This window comes from Pempheris klunzingeri, chromosome 9 (genome assembly GCF_042242105.1).
Source record: "Pempheris klunzingeri isolate RE-2024b chromosome 9, fPemKlu1.hap1, whole genome shotgun sequence".
In the NCBI taxonomy this organism is placed as follows: domain Eukaryota; kingdom Metazoa; phylum Chordata; class Actinopteri; order Acropomatiformes; family Pempheridae; genus Pempheris; species Pempheris klunzingeri.
This window is the reverse complement of record NC_092020.1, coordinates 17,076,966-17,099,589: the sequence shown is the minus strand read 5'-3', so window position 1 is coordinate 17,099,589 and position 22,624 is coordinate 17,076,966. Positions and strand designations below refer to the sequence as shown.

General features: G+C 40.9%; 1 protein-coding gene across 4 annotated transcripts; it reads right to left on the bottom strand.

The window, feature by feature from the left end:
* Positions 1 to 472: 472 nt before the first annotated feature.
* Positions 473 to 22,227, bottom strand: arhgef6 (Rac/Cdc42 guanine nucleotide exchange factor (GEF) 6). 4 transcript variants are annotated; one of them, XM_070836380.1, is made up of 22 exons: positions 21,963 to 22,227; positions 20,802 to 20,885; positions 18,844 to 18,928; positions 16,344 to 16,465; positions 15,802 to 16,003; positions 15,258 to 15,310; positions 14,557 to 14,651; positions 14,343 to 14,438; positions 13,592 to 13,714; positions 11,888 to 12,026; positions 11,590 to 11,649; positions 10,290 to 10,436; positions 8,372 to 8,458; positions 8,130 to 8,211; positions 7,575 to 7,690; positions 7,201 to 7,380; positions 6,607 to 6,627; positions 4,860 to 4,956; positions 4,360 to 4,446; positions 4,135 to 4,234; positions 3,777 to 3,831; positions 473 to 3,082 (listed from the first exon to the last, which is right to left on the bottom strand). In XM_070836380.1, exons 1-22 carry the CDS (start codon positions 22,125 to 22,127, stop codon positions 2,960 to 2,962), a joined length of 2,319 nt encoding a protein of 772 aa, XP_070692481.1. In that variant the 5' UTR covers positions 22,128 to 22,227; the 3' UTR covers positions 473 to 2,959. The 4 variants fall into 4 exon arrangements, with proteins under 4 accessions (XP_070692481.1, XP_070692482.1, XP_070692484.1 ...); XM_070836381.1 differs by having other exon boundaries at positions 4,135 to 4,231; XM_070836383.1 differs by lacking the exon at positions 21,963 to 22,227 and adding an exon at positions 21,050 to 21,119.
* Positions 22,228 to 22,624: the final 397 nt, after the last annotated feature.

The window sequence follows — 22,624 nt, the reverse complement described above, 5'->3', positions numbered from 1 at the left end:
CTTATAGGTTTGAGTTACAACTAAAACTTCAACCAGCCTGGTGACTAATATATAGTTTTAAAAACACTTGGTGAGTAATGTAAAACTGTTCTACCCATCAACCCATCAAGAGCAAAACGCATTGCAAATCCACAAGCAAGTTCAGAAATTACAAAACCTCCCGGCGTGGTTCACATGCACTATTGTGGCGGAGCCGAACAGCATGGAAAGTGTGAATCTCTGTGAAAGTGTACATAGATACAGAGGCGGCGCACGCTCACAGGATGTCATCTATTCTAGTCACTCCTGTGAAGGGTTTCTTGCCACCGTATCTGAACAACCTACAAATTCCTGAACCACACTTGTGCTGAATGCTGCATGGAAAAGCCTGTCTTGGTGGATTTTCCAGCATGAATAAGGGGAACATATGGTTTATGCTGTGTGGTTTTCCATTTCTCACTTGGAGACATTGATGTCAAGAGCTAAACTCCACTTATTATATTAATTTTTTAATAAAAGATTGATCATACCAAACACAAAGTACAGAGTGTCTAGAAAAAAAGCATGACAATACTTGCAACAACAATAATTGCATAGAACAACCTTTCAAAAACAATACACACAGTGGTCTGGAGACATCACTCAGATAAACATGATGAAACCAAAGTTCAATCCCCTCCCACCAGTAAGTGCTCACTGAGGCTACCAGGAATTGAAAACTACAGTATGTGGTACGTAATGAAAACTATTTAGAGTACAGTAACAGCAACAATGTGAAGATCAACGGCAAGACATGACGGCAAGATGAGTCACACATCTGTACATGAAGCAGAGCCTCTGTAATGCTGAAGAGAATCTGGCCGTCAAAGGGGCGTCCCAATAGGAACAGCGATTAGATATCAGCTCCAGCACCGCTGCAAGCATTCTTTTCTTGCTGAAGTGCCCTTTATCAAGACCCTGCTGCAGATATACCAGTGCTGCATTGTACCCTGCACAGTGCTCTGACCTCCCTGTAAAGAGGTGCATGCAAAAACAGCTTTTCCAAACAGGGATTGTACAGTATTACAATATTATTACATTTGTGATGGAAATGGTAACCTGATCAGTGATCTTAACACATTCATCAATACCAAGAGACTTGATTAAATGAAAGGTGATTGGAAAATAATGAATAGCCTAACTGTGTGGTGGCTGAACCACATGGTCTGGCCCTTTTTTGGTTAATAAATTTATTTCATTTATTATTATTGCAATTTCTCCAAAACTGACCTCCCATGCTGGGACCAACCAAGAGGTCGGTCAGTAAAGCAGTCACTTATTGCATTTCAATAGCATGCACTGCTGCTCTGCAGTGACGCAAGAGTAACAGTGTTGACAGTGCATACACTCAACCTCATAGGAAATGTACCGCGGTGGGTCCTTATAAAGAAAGAGGCTGCATCTTAAACACCATGCAAAGCCCTGTAATGTTTTCCAGACCCGATATATACCCATGTAGCTTGAGTCATTCTTATTGAAATATTACAACCTACCACCTGTGACACTTTCAATATAAATCATGCATTTATTCCCCGTCTGGTCTTACACTCTCTTGAAGTTTATTGACCCCTTCGGGAGGCACTTAAACAGTTGAGCTCTACTCTACACCCACAACTAAATCGCTCTCTATTTATTTCCTCTTACTGTTGTAATCATCTCTGCAGGAACCTGCTGGGAGAACACAGAGGGTGCAAAGACAAACGTCTAATTCTCAAGTCAGACTCATTATTTAGGTCATTTTTCCTCTCTTGTAATTTTCCCTTGGCTAGAACAAGGATATTTTTTCTGCCTTTACACATCAGTCTAGTTTAATTATAATCCAGAGAGATGCAGAAGCAGGAAAACTTTATCTATAAGGCTAACACCACAACTGAATTCTTGGGTGAACAATAAATAAAGAATATTTTTTTAAAAAAAATCCAAAATAAAGCAAGGCTATATAATTAATATGTTAAAATTATACTTGAATACAGTTTAGTAAGAAGAGCAGGGGTGACATCTTTGACATTATTTGCATACTCTATATAATAAATGATACATAGTTGAGCCTTTTCTATTCTATTATGCAGCTGCATCCCTGATAGCTTTGGACTATATATCTGAATATCTTGATTATCACATTTCTGATGCAGAATTCATACTGTAGAAACTGTACATTCATGCAGTTTTTAAATAGTTTTTAGACAGTCATGGGCTGCTTTTGGAAACAACTGAATGTTACATGATGAGCTAACCTGTTCAAATTGCTTTAACGCCTACAAAAAGGCCTGGAACTTGTAATGTGAATGTCTAGAATGTTACAAAAATGCTAATCACACGTACTCATGAAAGCTCAATGAATCTATTTGCCAGCTGGGGGTCATCGTGACTAATAAAATATGACAAAGACGAAAAAGTCACGATGTGAAGGGAAGAAAACCAGTCCCCTTGGTAGCAGAAGTGCTTGCAAAAGAACACTCATTGATGGCTTCGTACTCCTTTTCTATTTCCAACTGAAGCAAAAGAAGCAGCAGAGAACTTGTCCTTGTCCAAAGTTGTTCCATTTGCTGTGGAGTGTTCACAGTGCCAATCGCTAAGAGGCAGAAAGTTTGAAACATCCCACTTGATCAGTCTTGGTTTAGCTGAGCTGCGTCATGAAGAGGCATATTTGTAGTCTCATAGTGAGGCTGGACCAGGAAGACAGATTAAGATCTCATCAAAAAGTCAAATCTTGCTCCAGCACTCCAACACAGACGAGAAGAAACTCCAGGCATCATTGTCAGAAAGGGAGTCCAACTATGTGTGATTGAAATATGGAGACGCAACATAGGCAGATAAACAAATACACACACACACACACACACACACACACCTGGACCCCTCCCCCTACCTAACCATGCTTACATGAATGTACCCATACACACAAAGCCACACTAGGATGAGGATGATTGTATGGACACATTCAGTGGCTGCTGTCATCCCAAGCACAATCATTCTTCTGCTTGGCCAGTTTTCGAACCACTCTCTCCAGCTCTTTGCGAGACTTCTGCTCTTCCTCCAGAAACTGCTTCATCCACTTATTCTCCTGTAAAACATATGAGCAGTGGCAGTATTCAAAAGGCCGTGTGACTGTTTCTGCTGGCAAAAATCTCAAATGTAGATCTGATGTGGGCTTTCAACTGTGGTTGAAGAAAGGGCCCGAAAAAGTTTATCATCAATATCCAGATGATAAATTTTTGGGCTTTGAGGAATTTACAGCAAAGCTTCAAGGAACCACTTCTTTATTTCAGTTCACTTTTTATTCTATTTCTGCAAAATAAAATCACTTGAAGCACGTATTGATCAGGAAATCTGTAAACTAAACTAACTACATTTTATCTTCATTCAAGATTAGGTGACGTTGGGAATCTTCTCATGATTAAAGTATTGCGTTACGGTTGAATGTAAATGTAATGACATACTTAATAGCACATAAACATAAGGGGTGAAATGTCATTTATTTAGTTTTGATAATTACTTTTATTTTTTGTGTCAATGCACAATGCAATGGCCTCAATCATTTTTAAATGCTGTTGAAAAAATAAATGAGGGAAAAAAAGAAAAGAATCACATTTCCCCCATTCTCTTGTATTGATAGTGGTTTGGCTCTAGTACATTCAACCACACATGACCCCCAAAAAATGTCAACGAGCGCAGCAGCACCGATAAGAAATAGGACACAAAACCAGGTTGCTGATGCAAACGCTTCGACATATACTGTGTTAGTAAGCCACACTCACCTTTTTCAGTTCATGAACCTCGTCCTTTAAAGCATACACTGCATCAACCAGGCTCCTTGAGGAAATATACAGAAAATACAGTAAGTTTTGTTTGGCAAAAACAATATTCATAACATTCTGCTCCTTAAATAATCATCACACAATCATTTGCCATCACGTTTCTGTATCAAGGTTATACTGGCTTCAAATTCAATGTCATATGTGTGAAGATTCATGTCTCAATAGCCTAAGTGGGATCAATATCACATCTCTGGATCTAATTACAGGATCCAAATAAAAAGAATGACAAAGCCTGATTTGTCACTGATAACACAACAAGTAAATGAAAGCCCATTTTCCACAGTAATAATACACTTACTTTTCCTCAATAACTGTCTGCCCATTGCTCTTCATCTCCTCCACAATGATCTTCTCTTCCTCTGGCAGAAGCACCTGAGGGACACACTCTTTCCGCACTGCTGCACACACACACACACAAATTAATGGGAAAGCCTGATTGATGGCTTTATCAGGTGTTGAAGATGTACAATCCAAGAAGGCATTAAAAAAAACATTTGTCCATGGTTCTTGCACAAACACACACCTGTGGTGGTCTGGTGCAGGCTGGCTCCTGTGCAGTACGCCTCAATCACCCTCAGTATCTGAGCGTCTTCCTCCAGAGCTGCTGTGCCTTTAAAAACAGAGATTATCAGAAACATACATACACGGTTAGGAGCTACATTCAGCAGCATTCTCTCTCATCAATCATGATGAACAAATATACAAATAGCAGGAATTCCACACACCGCATTGGCACAATGAACGTACAATTGAATTCGACATTAGAGGGGGGTCTTGCAATTTGCACACACAAATATATTATTCATGTAAGGAAAGGCCTCAGGTCTAACTTCATAGTTTTCTTCTTGATATCAGAACAGTGGTGGAACAATTTGTTTGTAAGTGATCTGAATCATCATCATCTTGACCAACAACAGTAATAAAACAGCACAAACAACCACAAATTGTATTTATAAAGCAATATAAGCCGATATTAAGCAATTCCCATAAATATTTCATATCATAGTAAGATAATAGTCCTACTTTTCCTTGTTTGGGCCTCATCATCAGACGGCTTCCGCTCTTTCTTCCTATTGCCTGGCAGGAACTTCTTCATGGGCCGCGGGCTCTTGCTGGAGTCCTGGAGGAGTGGAACATTATATTAAAGTACATCTCTCTCCAAGCACAATGCTACACACACCTGTAAAGCAAAGGCTCCGAACCAAACAAGGATGCAAGCTTACAAGGATGCGAACCCCCTATGAACAAACAACATCACAGAACAAAATTCCATCAAGAAACAAGGCAGCAAGCATTTGGTGATGACTGTGTCCAAAACACCATAATCTAATTTGCGCTATACAAAAAAAGCATAAAGACAACACAAATCAAATCACATTTAATAACAATTATCTTGACATTTTTCCACAAGTTATATGTGGACAAGCACATTGACAACATTTTAGCCACCACTGACTACTGCCAGGGAAGGAGAAAAAGGTTTTACCCGTAAGATACAGTATTTGCAAAACAACTGGAAGTTAATCTAAAAATATTTTTTACATTCTATCAAACCACAGTGGTGTGGTTTCATAATTACAGGCTTTCTTTTTTGCTGCTTGGTTGCTTTTGTTGCAACAACTGTCACCTCTCCTGAGAACATTAAAAGCTGAGGTGTGATGAATAATTAACTTGCTAAAAATAATCGTTTAGTCATAGCGACGTGCCTATAACAATGCAGATAGGTGGCGCTAACATGTGACTTGCGAAAATCATATTCTTTACATGATGTAATTTGCCCCATGGCTAGAACACAGAAGCTTAGCCAAATATGCAAAGGGGCAAATAGATAGTAAACTAATCCATGGGGAATCCTGAAACTCTACTACAGACTCCTAAAAGTCCACAGTGAGAAGACAGTGGGGGAAAGGTGGCCTGCCGGAGGCAATCCAGTGGCACACTGCAATTTTTGAGCCAAAATTGGCACCGTTATGCTCCATCCATCTGCTTGGAGTACATCAATAGTGCATAATGCTGAGTGCACACATTATATCATGTATTTTATATTAATTTTAAAGCTGCATAATGTATTGTTACAGCCACTTGGGAGCAGAAGAACATATGAAGCTGACAAGGCCCTTACACATGATTGCTTTATAAAGGTTGTGATGGCCAACAACTGCCCACACATCCAGCAGACACAGAGGAGCTTAAGCATTAATTTGGAGTTTTGTTTAAAGCCACCTGGTGAACAATGAATTTTAATGTCTAATAAAACTGCACACTATAACACATGGAAAATATAGTTCGCATCAGCTTTTCCAGGCACAAAGAATTAATCTAAAAAGAGACTAAATCTAACCAATTATAGCATATATGGGCTGCGGATTTCTCAAATGTGACTCATGTGCAAATACGTTCAGGCCTGAGTAATGGTAAACCTGACTGCACTTTGCTGTCTGTGTCTGTGATTTCCAAAAATAACACCCTAGTAGAGATGAGCACTGTGGATGCATCTGAAAGGTTAACTGATACCATACATGGAGAGTGACACTTTGACTCACTGCAGGGAATGAGAAAGAAAGAGCAGACCCGGTGGCACAGAAAACAGGAAGCCAACAAATGACAATAAGGGAGGAGTAAAGCAAACAGAGCGAGGGCATGCCAGCTCAACACTGGGGCAAACACACACACGCACACACACACAGGCAACCCCATCCCACCCCCCCAAAACCACATCCCTACCCACACACACACACACAGATAGAAACACAGTGAGATCTAACCTTACCTTCATGATATAAGACATCCTCTACAGAAGGCAGGATGGAGAAAGAGAGAAAAAGGGGAAATGTGCATGAAAAATACGATGAGAGAAGGATGTGATAGAGAGTTAATGGTGAACACTTTTACACCCCCTCTGCTATTCACCTTTTCTTTATCTATGCAGAATAGGGTGATTACTTAATGTAAAAAAAAGGAAGGTATATCGAAAAAAGAAAAACTGTGGTTATACATTCAGAGGACTATGCATTCAAAAAAAGACCCAGACAAGCCTGCTTGGTTCTTCTCTCACAGTGGACTAGAATGAGGTTGTGCGTACTAATCTATATACTGTATATGTGAATACTTTTCAGTATTCAAAAGTTATTGAAAGCACGTCAAACATCACTGAGGAGACACTGCTTTATTTGCGTGTTTGGTGAAAAGCTTTGTGTAAAGAAAAAGGACACTGGAGGGTATAAAGTAGAGACAGAATATAGGGACAGAGGGGGACTTGTAGAGGAGGGGAACTTCTTGCAGTTTCGGACTAACAATGCACTGCCTATACGTGATGCATATCAAGCTTGTGTGGGTTTGTTTGTGCCGCTCTACAACCACCTACCTCTTTGTATCCCAGTGCAGCAGAGGGTTTGAGGGGAGGTGCAGGACGGAGACAACTGAGAGACCAGGGCTTGCTGATCTTCGGCGGCTCCAGGGGGCCTCGACTCACAGCGCTCAGGCTGCCCAAGTGGGACAGGTGGGTGGGGGTGCCGACCATGCTGAGTGGCTTGCCTTCTACAGTCTACATGGGACGGTCAAAAAACAGAAAACAAGTGTGTGACAATTATGAGTGCAGTGAGAGACGACTCTAATGTTTGTCACTTCAGGGTGTGAATTTGATGATGTTTTTCACACGGGTGCAAGCTTCACTGTTAGTATTGTTTTGACATGATACAGTATATGTGTGTGTTTGTGTGGATGTGTGTGTGTCCTAACCTTTGAGATGGTGCCTGCGGGGCTGCCTCCTTTGGTAAAGGGCTGAAGGTGCTCTAGCCATTCCTGTAACTCCTGGGGACTACTGCAGAACACTGTAATACGATCGATCATGCTTCCTGCAGCACATAAACACACATGCAAAGTTACATATGGCCGACAAGAGTCAACACAAGTCACAACCACAACAACAGACAATTTAGGGAATGCTGGTGTCATTTAGAGAATAAATGATGCTTGTTTGGGTCTAGCTGATATTCAGTTCATACTGTGTGATAATAACTTTATTTACATTCTGATGTCTGATGGAAAGTTTGGTATCCTTTAATTAACTGTGTACAGACACCAGCATGAATATTTTACATGGAGATGGGCTGCTTCGACAACTAGTGGAAATTTTAAAGTTTGGAAGAAGCAGTCTCACAGCTGTTCAATGAGCTAATGCTTGATCTAAGATTCTTTATTTGGGTAACAAATCTTTCTACTGTAATACTGCTCTATCCTCAGCAAAACTAAAGGAGAGGAGTTGCAATTTTCTCCAGAGTTTCAGATGCAAACCTGTGATGTCAAAGGCATAGTGAGCATTGTCTGCATCCTCTGCATGTCTTGTTACTGTGGTGCCTGTCAGTGGCAGTCTTCCCTGAATCGGACAAACAAAGTGACAGGATATAAGACACCATATTATATTTATGAGATATGTGGTGTATCTGGTTATGACATGTAATAAATGAAAATAGGTTTGTATGTAGCACCCTATCATGGACTGATGTAGGGGATATACCGCATACAGTGTACCTCACCTGATAAATGAAGCCACTCATCCGGGGACTGGCGGAGAGCATAATTAACATATTAGGGAAAAGCATTAGATATCGCTCCTCTTTTTCCTGCAAGAGAGAGACAAAGGAGATTTGGTTGTAATGTGGTATATTTCTTTATGCACACGTGTACTGCAACAGGTTGGCTGGTTTAACAAGGGTTTTCATCAATAACCATTGTTTTCATTATTGATGCAACAACACTTATACCAGTATTGGGTGTCGGGTCTGATACTGTGCTCATGTCCTCACACACATCAAACTTCTAACACAACCGCACTGATACCACATTAAATGGCAGGCAAGCAACACCCCTCACATAGCTGCAGAGCTGAGTGGCACTCTGTTGGAAGTTGAGGCACACCTTCCCCGACTTGCCGCCAACCAGTAGAGAAGTGTGCATGGTTCACTACAGGTCAGCAGTTTTACATCTGTTTTTTTATTTTCCAGTTTTGAAATAAAAAGGAACAAAGATACATGTTTTACTAAATATTACTTTTACAGTCATTGATAACAATTCTTCCTGTGACTCTGACTGTCTGTGGCAGCTACTGTTACCTGACATCTAACAGCAGCAGAGTGATAACTGACAGTGACACAAGTGTAATGGTATTGTAATGGAATACTAATGGAAATGGCATACTGTAATGGTATTATTAAGTACTCGTATTGGTACTCTTTATCGGCAAGTACCAAGATGTAAAGAAAGTGGTATCGGTGTATCCCTAGTTTTCCTATTTATCAGTGAAAGGAAGTTGGCTGCAGTTGAACCTGTTCCTTTCGTTGTCAAAACCCAAGTGTGTGCTACTTTGAGTCACACCTTCTGATATGAAACCATCATTATAGCTGACACCAGCATATTTTCACTCAGGTTAGCAACTAGATACTAGTCTGGTGAAGCTGTTGCTTGCTAAATGAATGGAAAATAAGATGAGCTAACAAGAAGGTTGAGTTGCGAAACAAATATGGTGACTGGTATAGTGGATGGAAAGTGGTTGGCAGTGATTCTTAAAGGGGGTGAATCCAAAAGTCAAACTTGGGCTTTCTTCCAACCACCAACTCAAAGTTGACCCCTACACAGAAACCATGAAAGACAGATGAGATGGCTTCCAGTCTGCTTGTGGCCTACATAGGTTTCTGTTATGACAGTTGAGTGGGATAATGAATTAGCAAAAAAGGAGGACATGTTTTACCACACACAGTTCATGGATATATAGGAACCCCATAGCACATTTAATTCAAGATAAATCCTTCACATTCGTTGTACATAATGACACACTGGTGGGTTTTGGAATTCATGTTACCATCTGTGCCCTTAACTTTACCTTCTGAAGCACATCACCTCGAGCTGCTGTTCACACCTAACTCAAAATATGAAGACCTGATTTAAAACATGCAGGCTGTGATGAGATTAGCTGACAACCAAGTCAGTTTAGTTGGACTCATAGAAAGGAAAGAACATAAAATTTAGTGCATATTTCTTAGGCTAATGAAGGACAATGCAAAACTATTTCAATTTGAAGACATTACTGTACAATTATGAAAGTTTAATGTCCAACTTCTAGTATATTCTTATAGGAGAACTTCATTGAGAAACAGATATGATCATTTTAATGTGACATGGAATGACTCCACTATTAGTATAGTATTTTACAGTATGGAAAAACAGGTACACAGAAGTCCTTCTTACAGTTTTCTCTGTGCAAAATGAGGCAAATTTTGTGCTTAGTAATGCAATAAATCCTGTGACAGTTCAATCTAATTCATCCTCTTTGATTGAACGGAATTTAGGGCACTTTAATCTACAGCTTCCACTAAGGCAGCCAAATCCTGACACTTAGCTGAAATAAATTAAAATTGATGTTATCCTGCACTGTGTGAAACCTGACTTGTCTCTCACCTCACTGGATCCATTTTTCACATGGACCTGGGACATGTAGGCCACATGACCCAGGCTCTTGATGCTGTCCCCCTCCCAGGCCCGCACTGGTTCTGACAAGATCTGCAGCTCCAGGTTCTTGCGTTTCCGCAAATCCTGGCACTGTGTCTGAAAACACACGGACAATCAGTCAATTAAGATGACGAAATGTTTCATAATACATTGATACAGTGTGATACAAAGGGCTTCAGATGGATTTGGATGATTTCAGCACAAATTAAGTATGATATTCCACCTTTTTAGTTGAAGAACATGGTTTCTTGCCTTTTGGAAATACTGAGAAATGAACAGCAGATGATTCATCTTCCACTAAGGATATACATTTTTTCCACTATGTATACTTTGACATTTACTGTTCATGCGATTTTCTTACTTCTTACTTTGTCAGGGGACTATGTAGTAAACTGCAACATTAAGTAGTATATTCTCAGGTGCTAGGAAGGGGCTCTCCCTCTTCAAACAGGAAAAATGACAATGCAACATCTGTAGTTTTTCACTGCGCATTAAATAAAAATGAGATTCTGCAGGGGGAGTGCAGCAGAGATGTAACGAGGTGTATCCAAATCACACAGTCAAAACACACAAAGAAAAATGAAACTTGCAAATGGCAACAGTCAGTGCTGTGTGATGTTTTCTTCCAGCTTTCCTGTGCAGCTCTGCTGAAGAGACATGTGAGTCACCTCATCTATTTTTACTAGGAACTCAGAGCTATACCGAGGAAACTGTGTCTCAGAGTGATGTTCACTCAGGTACAATGCGGTTGCTCGTTTCTAATCCAACTCTAAGATAGCATTTCAGTGAACTCCCACTGTAGGAACGACACGATCACTCACCCTGCAGCAGGGAAAAAGCTTAGGCACTTTCATACATTTTCCCCTCTCACCAGAGCTGTGCTTGATTATCAAGTGCTATGATACCTTAGATTTTCACTTGTGTGTTACCCTGACAATAAAAGGGTCATCATATAAACAATAGACAAATAATGAAAAATAACCCACAGTTGAGACTGGTTTAATTTGAGAATTTTAGTCAGTTAATTAAAATTCATGATAAAGGGTCATGATAAACCAAAACAAAAAGTTAAAAAGCAAACTGGGAAATAAATAAATAATGAACACAAACAAGAAATCCACAGGATTTACAATCCAATAATTGAGAATTGACATGAGAGGCTTACAGGAGAAGAAAGAACAAGCCTAATGAACAAAGTGATTTAAGGCTAAGTTAAGCATGCAGAGCCTCCTGGGCGTCCCAGACTTACCACTAGACTCCTAAATGCCGCTGTGGCCTTTACAATGTCAACATAATCTGGGTGGGCATCCTGTGGTAGAAATAACAACACATCAGATCAAACATTGCTGCCTAAATCGACCAATAACACACACTGTCAGTGGCCAGATAGTTGATGGTTATCAATAGTTTAAAGCTATCAGTAACAGTATAGATATGACTACAATATTCAGACAGTATATTCAATTTATTGTGTATTAAAAGTAAATATTTAACTATCTATTATTTAAGTATATACTTAGACATTGTATGTTTATTTTGTCCTGTACCTCCACGTGTCTCTCCAGTTCCTGTAGCAGGGTCGGGTATTTGTCGAGCCTCATGAAGGGCTTACTGAGACTGGTGGTCAGGGTGAGGATCCCTGGAGCACTGGCTCCCTGGTTCTCCATGAACTTGTCTAGTTCTTCACTGTTAAAACATTATTTTAGGTTATTTCTATGGGGATAAACTACAGTGCACAGAGCAGCGCCCTAACAGTAAAGGTCAAAGTTCAAGGACAACTGAACCTTGATCTGAACAATGGAGATGACATGACAACCTGATGCAAAAACAAAAAAAACTATTTGTATCCAATTGCTGCACAGCGTAATTGTTTTCAATTTGGTATTTTGAATAATTAGTGAAGTATCATTTTAACCAAATGTGTCCAGATGATGCACACAAAACAGGGCTAAAAGTCACATATTTTGCATAAAATAATGATTTACCATTCACTAAATTTTGAGATTTGCTATTTACTGTAAGAGAGCCATTTGTTAAGTTTTGTTATCTGTATATATTAAGGAGAAAATGTACTTTCAAACTGAAAAACAATTCTTTACGAAATCAGAATTTAATCTATATAGATACTACAGTTATTCACTGTATCATCTCTTAGTTAATTTAAGCTCTCAGTAGACATGCAGTGTATAATCACACCTGTGGTGCATGCAAAACTGGACCAAAGTCAACACAAATTAGGTCAGCGGTTTTTGCTCTTGTTCACTTCACTGCAAATGTGGAAATGTGCTTTGAAAGTAACACCATTCATACGGTTCCATGATCCAAAACTTCTTGCAGTATCCTAGACAAAAACTAACTGACAACACTGGGTAAATGTGAATGTCACAGAAGGGCTCCTGAAACGGAAATGTAAATGTGCTTACTGTGAAAAAGTGCTGCGCTTGCCTCTCACCATAACCACAAATTCATATATCCTGTCAACAGTCAGCTTCCTGTGTGTAATTCAACTTAAACTGCAGCTCACAAGGCAGAACCTGACAACCACTTCTACATTACTGAAGATTGTATCATTTAAACTGCACCGATGCCATTTTGCTATTTCACAGCAACTGATCTGTACAATGCAGATTCACAACAGCAGGTCCCACTCACTGACAAATGAGGCTTACAAGAGGAGTGAGGGAAACTTTCAGCACAAGGGGACTACCTGCTCAAACCCAGTCGAGCCACCTGATCAGTTACAGATGGGAAGGCTGACACCTTGTGGTTGAACGCTAAACTACAGCTCATATACAGAAAATTACAGACAGTAGCTCCAGGAATCATACAGCAATGACCCATGTCAGCTTATCTCAAATATTTTAAACAAATTACAGTGAAAAGATATGCAAGTCAGTGAAATCTGAGGGGATCTGGGTTGGTTATATTAATGGTTCCCTTCGTTTTTTGCCCTTGACCTCTTTCACATATTACAGGACGCATGTTAAAGTTGTGAGCAGTTCAATCAAATAGTGATTTTCCCTTCTCAGAGGCAAAGCTATACAGTATTTCACAAGGATGTAAGTGAAGTAAGAAGCCAAAAGCCCAAAAACCTACACTGAAAATGAGGCTGAATGACTTTTATCATGAGACAGCAGGGTAATAAATTAGCGCCATTCATCCCAATTCTCGAAATAGCTCTATGAATTAAAAATGAGACTTTGCTGTGTGGTTAATGGCGGTGGTTTGCCATTTTGTGTGCAGGGGCTGACCTGTGGTCAGTGAGGATGCAAACAACTGAAGGGTGGCTGGAACAGTAAACCAGGTACAGGGTCTTGATCTGACACATCAGATTTAAATAGCAGCCCGCCACTCGCTGCTGACCCTCTGGGATTCTGCAAAGTCAGAGAGACAGACACAACGTTAGAGAGGTGAAAAGAGGCAAGGGAAGAGGCAAGGACAAAATGGTTAGTGGGTTTATAGTGATGAGAAATTATAGTAGAATATAAGACCATTCTTGTAGCTTTGAAACCTGACAGATTACAGGTCTTTGACAAATTCCTCATCCAGTTAACAGAGCGCCACCAAACCATAATTTCAAAGGTTTCAAGGCCCAAACACATGCAGATTTTGTGCAAAGATAATAACTCTGACTATATTTCGCTGCACGATCACTATGAAGGATGAGATATTAATAAATTTTTTTCAGCCTCTGCAGGTTGACATTTGTACCACGCAGAAATGAACAGGAAGAAGGAAGAGGAAGTTATTACAAATATAAAATCAAGTCTGGTACACTCTGCAGAACACTTGGCAGTGACATATAATGCGTAATGTGTAATGTTTACTGCGCAGTGGCCTCAAAACAATGTGAAAACTAGAATGGTCATCTTTAAGGCATTTTATTGTCTCTCTGTGCCGAGCATTGCTCACCACCGACATTTTTATAATGAAAGCTCAGTGTAACTGATTAAACTACAAAGGTTTTGATGATGGTCCACGTCCAGCATAAGCATGACTTACTTGGTACACTCCTCCAAAGCCACACATAGTCCCTGCTGGAAGGTGAGTATCTCCTCCAGGTTCCCACACAGGGTGGCGCTGTCTGCACTGCTCAGCCTAAACATGCACACATTTAGCATAAATGAGGGCGATATCAATTTGCCACAAACAAGCATGATGAAATAAAGTTAAACATCAAACTACAGTAAGCATGTCTCCTGGTCACTGCTCTTACTTGTCACTGGCTTGCAGAGGTCGTAGATAACAACTCAGCACTGTTTGTAATTCTTTAACAAACTCCCGCTCATGTTCCAAAATGTCCTGCACAACCTGCAAAAGCAGCACAGTAAGCAGAACGATTAATGTTGTCAGATTCCAGGCAGACACAGTGTTTCCTGAAAGTAACATTTTCAGAATTTTGAGGTTAATCATCAGGAAAATCTGGATGATTTTCTCTTTATTAGTCCACAATATATCATCAGTACTTTGGTTATCTTTAGTTCATTTGAAAGTGAGCAAAGTGATGCCATGCTGATAGAGTGGGATTTAAAATGTTGAAGTTACTTAAGGGTACTTGTTGACATTAAAAACCCAGAGAATAAACACAATGAGAAACTATGGAAAACTAAAACGACCCCATGGTCAGGAAGTATTTTGGATTATGCATGAATAACGAAGCAGCTGTTTCGAGTAATTACAAAAATTTAGTCAGTATGAAATCCATCACTTTCCAGCTCATTTACTCTGCTGGAGGATTTAAATTATGCTATTTCTGTTTTTGCCACTGTCTAAACAGGACAGCTGTGACGCAAGTGTGACAACCAAAGATTTTCAGTGGAAAAACTGTTAAGATATAAGAATGACAAATTCTATGAGGATTATGCAAAGTGACATAAAAATACATATTTTTACATGCCCTGCTTAATTTTGACTCACCACACTGTAGTAGTTCTTGGTCAGCTGAGTTCCTTTAGGAGACACTGGTTTCTCTGTAGAGGAGATAAGTAAAAAGGATTGGGGCGCTCCTCAGAACTGATTCATAAAAATTTAAAAAGCATTAAAGAGGACACAGTTATAAACATCCAAGTGATGAAAAACATATGAAATGTGTTTCAGATTACCTCTTTATTGACTTTCATCAGTTAATATAACTGAAGAAATCTCTTTTGCAGACAACAACAGCAAAACATTTTATTCTCATTTGCTCCAACAAATTATTTAATTTAGGGTCAATTAATGAAGTGTTGGAGCACAAATATTAAAAATATTAATGCTATCCCTCCCTGCCCAGGACGCTAAACTAAGATGTGAACTATGCCACTGCAACATCATAATCTACTAAAGCACCATTAATAGACTTCCAACGCAAGGTGCTATATGCAATGTATGTTTTGTGTATTACAGAAAATGTCTCTTTTCGAAACCGATAGCACCATAATACTCAGGAAAGCATGATCCTGATTGTGCGGCCCCAACTCACCGCAGGGTTTGACCTCCCGGACGTAGTTACTGGGGAACCAGCCTGTCTTGCCGTTGAGGCTGCCCTCCCACCATCCTCCCTCCTCCTGCCGCGTCACAAGGATCATGTCACCTTTACAGAATGACAGCTCATCCTCATTGTTCTGCTTGAAGTTAAAGCGGGCCTTCACCATCTGCCCACCTCCACCGTTCTCAGACATCTCCTGTTGGAGAGGGAGTCAGAGACAGTCAGCAACACAAACACAAACCTCATTAGGTTTATCAGCAAAAAAAGTCAATCATATTATATATTATAATATATATACATAATATATAATTCTATATAGTATAGAATATTTTGTCATTCTCTTGATTTGATTATTTCTTTTCCTGTGCAAGGGTAATGCACTGTGTAGTCATCTGAGGTAAACAACCACTAAATGATCTGACAAATTCAATGTAAAAATTTTGCAAAATATGGAAACTCAAACTGGAGTCAGTCAGTTTCAATGTGAAGGAGTAGACAACAAAGCGACAAAAAAGAATATATAGAAGAGATCATACCGCTGATTTAGATTGTCTACGCAGAGAGCCTTTTGATTTGGCAGAGGAGAGCGTGTGCGATGATGTCGACTGACTAGGAGAATGGGCACCGGACTGCGAACATGACCTCTCTGCAGCACAGTCTACGGACACAAACAATGAAGTCTGTTATTTCAGGTTACAATGAATTTTAAACTCGTGGTCTTAATCTCATCAAGTGAACAACATAGCTTCAACTTGAAATTGCACATATCATCATCATCATCATCACATCTGACGCAGGTGCACATACTTGGGGGGATGACAACTTGATGATAATTCATGTGTGTATGGTCCATTGCTCTGCACATCCCCAGGAAAGAAAACACGCCCTGGCTACACATTTACCATGCCTTTTGGAAATAATCTGATTTAACCAAAACTGGCACTCTACTCTGAAAAAACATCGAGCAGCTGTAAAAAGGACAGCAACATTCAGTCTTTATATTATAATTATTTTACATAATATGTGCCAATGGTCACTCATTCAGTCTGTGTGTTGGTTCAGCAAATACACTCATTCTTACTGATGCAATATTTGACAACATTTCCTCCAACCCCATCTCTTATCTTAACTGCAGCTCAAGGAATGAATTGTAAAGTCAGATTATCAAAATTGCGTTACAGACACCCAATCCCACCACAGTGTAATCAGTAAGCCACTGCAGCAGAGGAACAGTGATTCAGCTGCCAGCTGTCCTGCAGTGTGAGTGCAGTCCTTGAGATACGCTAACAGAGGTATCAATTTTGTTGCCAGTAATCACTCGAAAAGTGACACATGGCAGCTCTGCAACCTCTTACAGGCTAACAAGCAGAAACTGAACTGAAGACCCCGTATCAAATGCCAACGGGATGCCAGCCAGGTCCACTGTCTAATCCATGTGTAAATTATAGAGGAATAAAAAATGACAATAAGAGAGCATCATCAGCTTTAGTAACCTCCCATTTAGATCTAATAAAGAGCTGAACTCTGAGGCTATGGAATTGACTAATGGTTTGCTGCACTTTCACCTACAGGTAGTAAAATATGCCATGGTAACACCTTTTGTGTAACCATGTTTTATCAGCAGATCATCTGGAATCTACGTAGTGTATGTTGAGATGGAAAAAGGCTGGAGTTTCCCTTCTGTTTTCCATATGCTGACATGTCAGGGAGGCCTTACTGATGGGATGAAAAGGAATGGGACAGTCCCCATGTACCGCAGGCAGGGCTCATGGACTCCACATGTCACTCCCAACACACACACACACACAGAGGCCTGACAAGCTCTTCTGTCAGCTAAACTCTATGGTTACTACTTGCATGTATGCACACAGACGATGTTGAAAAGCATTTACTCTGAACAAAGATAAATGCTGAGCAAAGAAACGCATACGGCAGGAGCAAAGTCAGGCTTGGAAGAAGATCACTAGTAATAACACAGAGGCCGCTTATGTTTGATCATAATCAACTAAGTTGTGACTGATCCACTTCTAATCAAGTTCACTTTTGAAGATGAGAGAACAGCTGCTGGGCACAGCCAGCCTATAAAAGATTTGCATATCAAGCAGAGCCCAGCACTGACAGAAGCTTCTGGTCCACATCTCACACTGTGGCACGCATCCTCTTCTTCATTTAAGCACACTCAAGAGATTGATCATATCAACAAAGGAAGGCAATATCATGTAGTGTTGAAACAATTAGCCAACTAATTGGTGGGTCAAAAGACAAAAACGAACGATTTTGATAATGAATTAATCATTGAAATCACTATCATACATGTTCTTCGATAGCCTGGAACATATTTCTAGGCTATTTTATTTAGTGTAAAGCATGCGGAGGTGGCACAGACGTCTAAAAACTGACTGCATGTTTCTAATGGCTGCTGGTTCTCTGGCAGCTGTGAGATGGAAACTGAAATGAGACTGGTGTTACCTCTTCAATGCCCCCAAACGAGGACTCTCAAGTGGAGTAATCAGCCCCGAACTGCTGTGGGGCTGCTGCACTGCTAATCATTTCATACTGTGTCCTTATTGAAGAAATGCACTTGAGAAAGGGGATGTACGTGTGTATCAAAGCCATACACTCTGTCACATTATGTATTTTGCCTCATTCTGAGCTTAATCTAAATGTAAAAAAATATAAGGAATCAAAATAGGATATTATTCAGGGTGTATCAAGCTATGGATGCACATGAGTAAATATGGCACCCAGCATGACATAGACACACACTGCCATACCAGCTGCCCATGGATAACACAACCACGCATGATTTTGTATGGCTGAATGGACAGGGTGTGTGAAAAATGACCATTATCATAGGATATGCACAAGACAACTTGCATCATCTGCTAATTCGTAGCTACATGTGATTACTTATTCATTATCTAGGTTTGTTTATTGCCATGTTTGCTTCTTTACTTTCAGAGAGGACAAAAATACTATTAAGCAATCTCCTATATGGGGACGGAAGACACTGAGAGAAACCTGCTCAACTCTTACCTTGTGTGGCAAAGTTGACTGCAAGCAAAGTGGTCAATACCTTGCCGAAGTTCTCACCAGTGTATAGCCACTCTGGTTCAAAGCCCTGGATGGAAAAGGGAACAGAGAAGATGCTATCAGACCAAAAAAAACCCAAACACCATCATGTTCATACAACCTGAAATCCATCAGATGTGCACAAGCAAGAGGAAGTCAGAACTGGAATATTTTCTACTGATAGTAAATCAGATATGAGCAGTAATGCTTGCAGCACACAGACACACAGAGAAAGACATCTCATTCCAGGCTGCAGCACAAACAATAGGAAGACACTCACACACACACACACAATGAAATGCACACTGGGATTTGAATAAGCCTATAACAAGACAGAGATAAAAACTGACATGTTGAGCGTGACCCATATTTTGTGACTTAGTGGTTTGTAATAAAACAGACAGTGCCAGACTCATTTGCAATTTGCTGTGCACTTGCGTGTGCACATGGATGCTCACACACACAGTCACACTGCTTGCTCTCTCTGTCTCAGACACCTATCTTCTTTCCTCCAGCGGATAAGGTTTCACATTTTAAATAAAACATCTTAAATATAGAGTTTGAGTAGTATAGCCTAGGTCAGGAGTTGTGTACAACCTCATTCAGAGTTAAAGCAAGTGTGACCATAACATCACCGGGCAAGGCATCAGCCTTAGGGTCTATATGACTACCAAGATTTACTCAGCTTGCTTTTCACCATGTAGGAAAATAGCCAGAACATAATTCATTCTTTATTCATAATGATTTTGTACCACTAATCTCTAAAGTAGAAAATACTGGAAAACCCCATTTAAACTGATAAAGCCAAGCGAAGGAGTCAAAAGGTCTTACATCACAGTATTGACCTTGATCAGTAATAACTGTTCCCAGCATAGGGATCTTGACCAGGATTAAGGCTGGTAATTCAGTGTCAAAGGGTCATGTTATTAATCTATCTAATCATCTCTAATAGCTGTGGTAGTGCATAAAATCAGAGCGACTAAATCATTTCATGCAGTTCATAAGACCGTGGCGTTGGACAGTAATTGGCGCTTCCTCTTTCTCCATCTCAGGGCAGAAGTGAAAGTAGCATGACTGCTCCCTTTGTGCAGTCACAGGACAAGCAGGCACTATTTTCTATGGCAAAAAAAGAGCAAAAAGTTCTGCAACCATGATCACATCACTGACCATAGGGTGGGTAGGGCTGGCTTAAGCGCCACAGACATCCTCTGGCTGATACACATGACAGTAGCTCTCCAAAAACGTCTGCCCATGAGCTACTGGTTGGCCGCAGAAGGTCTAATTATGGGCCAAGGCAGGGTTGGTGGATAAAAGCAAAGGGGACCTCCCAGACATAACAAGCCAGCTGGGCAGAACGACTGAACTACTTGACTTTGCAGCGAGCCAGGCTTGCTGACTCAATTAGCTGTTAAAAGAAACCAACCGATGGGATGGAAGACCAGAAAGGATTATTTATATAGCTGGAGGAGAAATTACTGTCCAGTGTGGCAGTCGCAAAACAGGCTGGTACAAAGACAGAGAAAACTCCCAACATCTGCGAATGATTTGCCGCTTTCCATTATTAGGACATCTTTTTGGGAGCCTGCAGTGTTTGCCCGGGGGGGGGGGAGCTGCTGACAAACAAGTATCACCATCACAGCAGCATAGAAGAGAAAGGGGAATTTAAAAGAAAGTAAAAACTAAGTTGGTTCCCTTCCTGTCTGGTCAGTGGTGGTGACTGACAGCATGGACGTGTGAGGGAAAACATAAGCCAGCAGGGTAAGCAGATCACATCAGAGGCAGGCAAGGCTGGGTTCAAGTCTTTTCTGTAAACTGCAGTGGGCTGAGAGGGCTAAGTAAGGAGATCATGATCGAGAAAGGTCAGGCCATGTCAAAGCATCGTACGTTTGCACATGAAACTTGACATAGACAAGACAACTTACCTCCACTTTCAAGGACGAGCATCCTTTTAGAAACTCCCTGATGTTGGAAATGCAGTCGGCTTCAGTTCTCGGATCCAGGCAATACTGAAGACACACACAACAAAAATAAATATATTAAACGCATACCTCGGCTTAGTATGGCAGATAGACATCTGACACAAGCACTTCTCCAATGCCGATGCTGCTGCCATTGTAGTTACACATAAAAGCGCAGAAAGTAACACTGCTGTTGCAATGTGGTGACCTACAGTTGACAAAATAACTGTGGATTCTTCCTGCGTCTCCTTCATGCATACACAACCATTAAGACCACATACACGTCAAAGTGACCACATTTAAGCAAAGCTTCCGCTCACTTTTGCAACTTTCAAAATAAAATTCTTATTAGAGCAAAGCTGCAAAATGTACACGCACGACGAGTTTGGCTTCTCGCTGCTTCTAAGCAAAGTCAAGGCTGTTGTTTTTTTTTTGGTTTTTTTTGGACTAATGTACGACAGGAAAGCAGAAAGGCCGACAAACAGCGCAGGGTGGTGAGCCGTGCAAGAGAGAAGTTACTACTTCCGGCTTGAGCTATTTCCAGCTGCATTGACGGCGCTTTGTCAAAGGGGAGGTCGCACCGGGAAGAGCCGAGCCTTTCAGGAGGAAGTGACGACCTGTCTTTGCAACTGTTGTTTATCATTATCAACTTTGTCATGTCCTCAACCGAGCCAAGCAGCCCATTAACGCCGATCTATCGCGTCAGAAAAAGTTGCATCAAAAACTCCCATGCTCCCCCTGCGCTCCGCGCTCGGGGCTTCACGCACTCCTCCTGGCGTGTTGTCCCGTTTTGGTGGGTGTTCACACCGACTCACTCGCATCAAGAATGCGGAACATTTTCCTCGCTTCACAGGAAACCACATCTTGAAATTTCACATTTGAAAAACTCACCAAATGCAGCAGTATTTCGATGCTCTACGCATCGTGCAAAACGGGCGGCTGCTAAAACTTCATCGCTCGAGTGTTTTGAGATACAAAGAAAGAAAGAAAAAACATAAAGGCCTGCTAATGGGAGAAGTTGTTTAACCATGTTTTTTAACCGACCCCCCCCCCCTCCTCCCCTCCCGTCCTTCCTCCCTCCAGTCGATCAGTTGTTGACTTAAGTAACTTATATCAACAGCTCACCTTGGGAGTGAAGCCAGGTATGAGCCGCTCCGTGAGCTTGCACAGGACGACCCCATCCTTCAGCGATGTTTTCAGAAACTCCTCCGGGTCCGCTATGTTCTTTTTAGGAGAGCTGAGCACTCCGAGCGATATTAACCACGTTACTGTCTGCTCCTCTGGATTCATAGCTCCACAAAACGCTCATTGCCTAAGCACACATTGCTTTAGAAAAAAAAAAGAAAAGAAAAAACTGGCGGCCTGTTCCGTATCAATATGCAACTCACATCCGCACTTCTGCTAGAAGTTAAAAAAAAAAAAGAGGCGGTGGGGGAAGGACGACGCTGTTTCTACACGCGAAACTGATGATCACCCCTACTGGCAAACAGGCATCTCAACAATAGACAGGAGTCGTTTTTTCCCCCTGCAGAACAGCACAAGCTGGCAGAGGGCATTTTCTCTCCCAGATTGTGTTACAAGTTAAAATGCAGTGAGGATCAAGAAACGCCAGCAGCGAACTGATATGTGGTGCGCATCAGCATTATTTCACAAGAGGAACATGTAGCACCTACTGCGGGGCTCACTCAGGATGTGATCTGGAGGCCCGACATGGAGTCATCATAGCATCTACAGTGCAGCTTCACCCAGTTTTCACAGCAGTAAAAGCTGTGACTGCTGCCATGTTA

Bases quoted from the DNA above. Each gene is read 5' to 3' on its own strand.
- arhgef6 (XM_070836380.1), bottom strand. From the start codon at position 22,127: ATGAATCCAGAGGAGCAGACAGTAACGTGGTTAATATCGCTCGGAGTG. The intron at 7,381-7,574 runs GTTAGGACACAC...CGTCCCATGTAG, and splicing joins CCGCAGGCACCATCTCAAAG to ACTGTAGAAGGCAAGCCACT. The intron at 6,628-7,200 runs GTAGGTGGTTGT...TGCCTTCTGTAG, and splicing joins CTGCACTGGGATACAAAGAG to AGGATGTCTTATATCATGAA.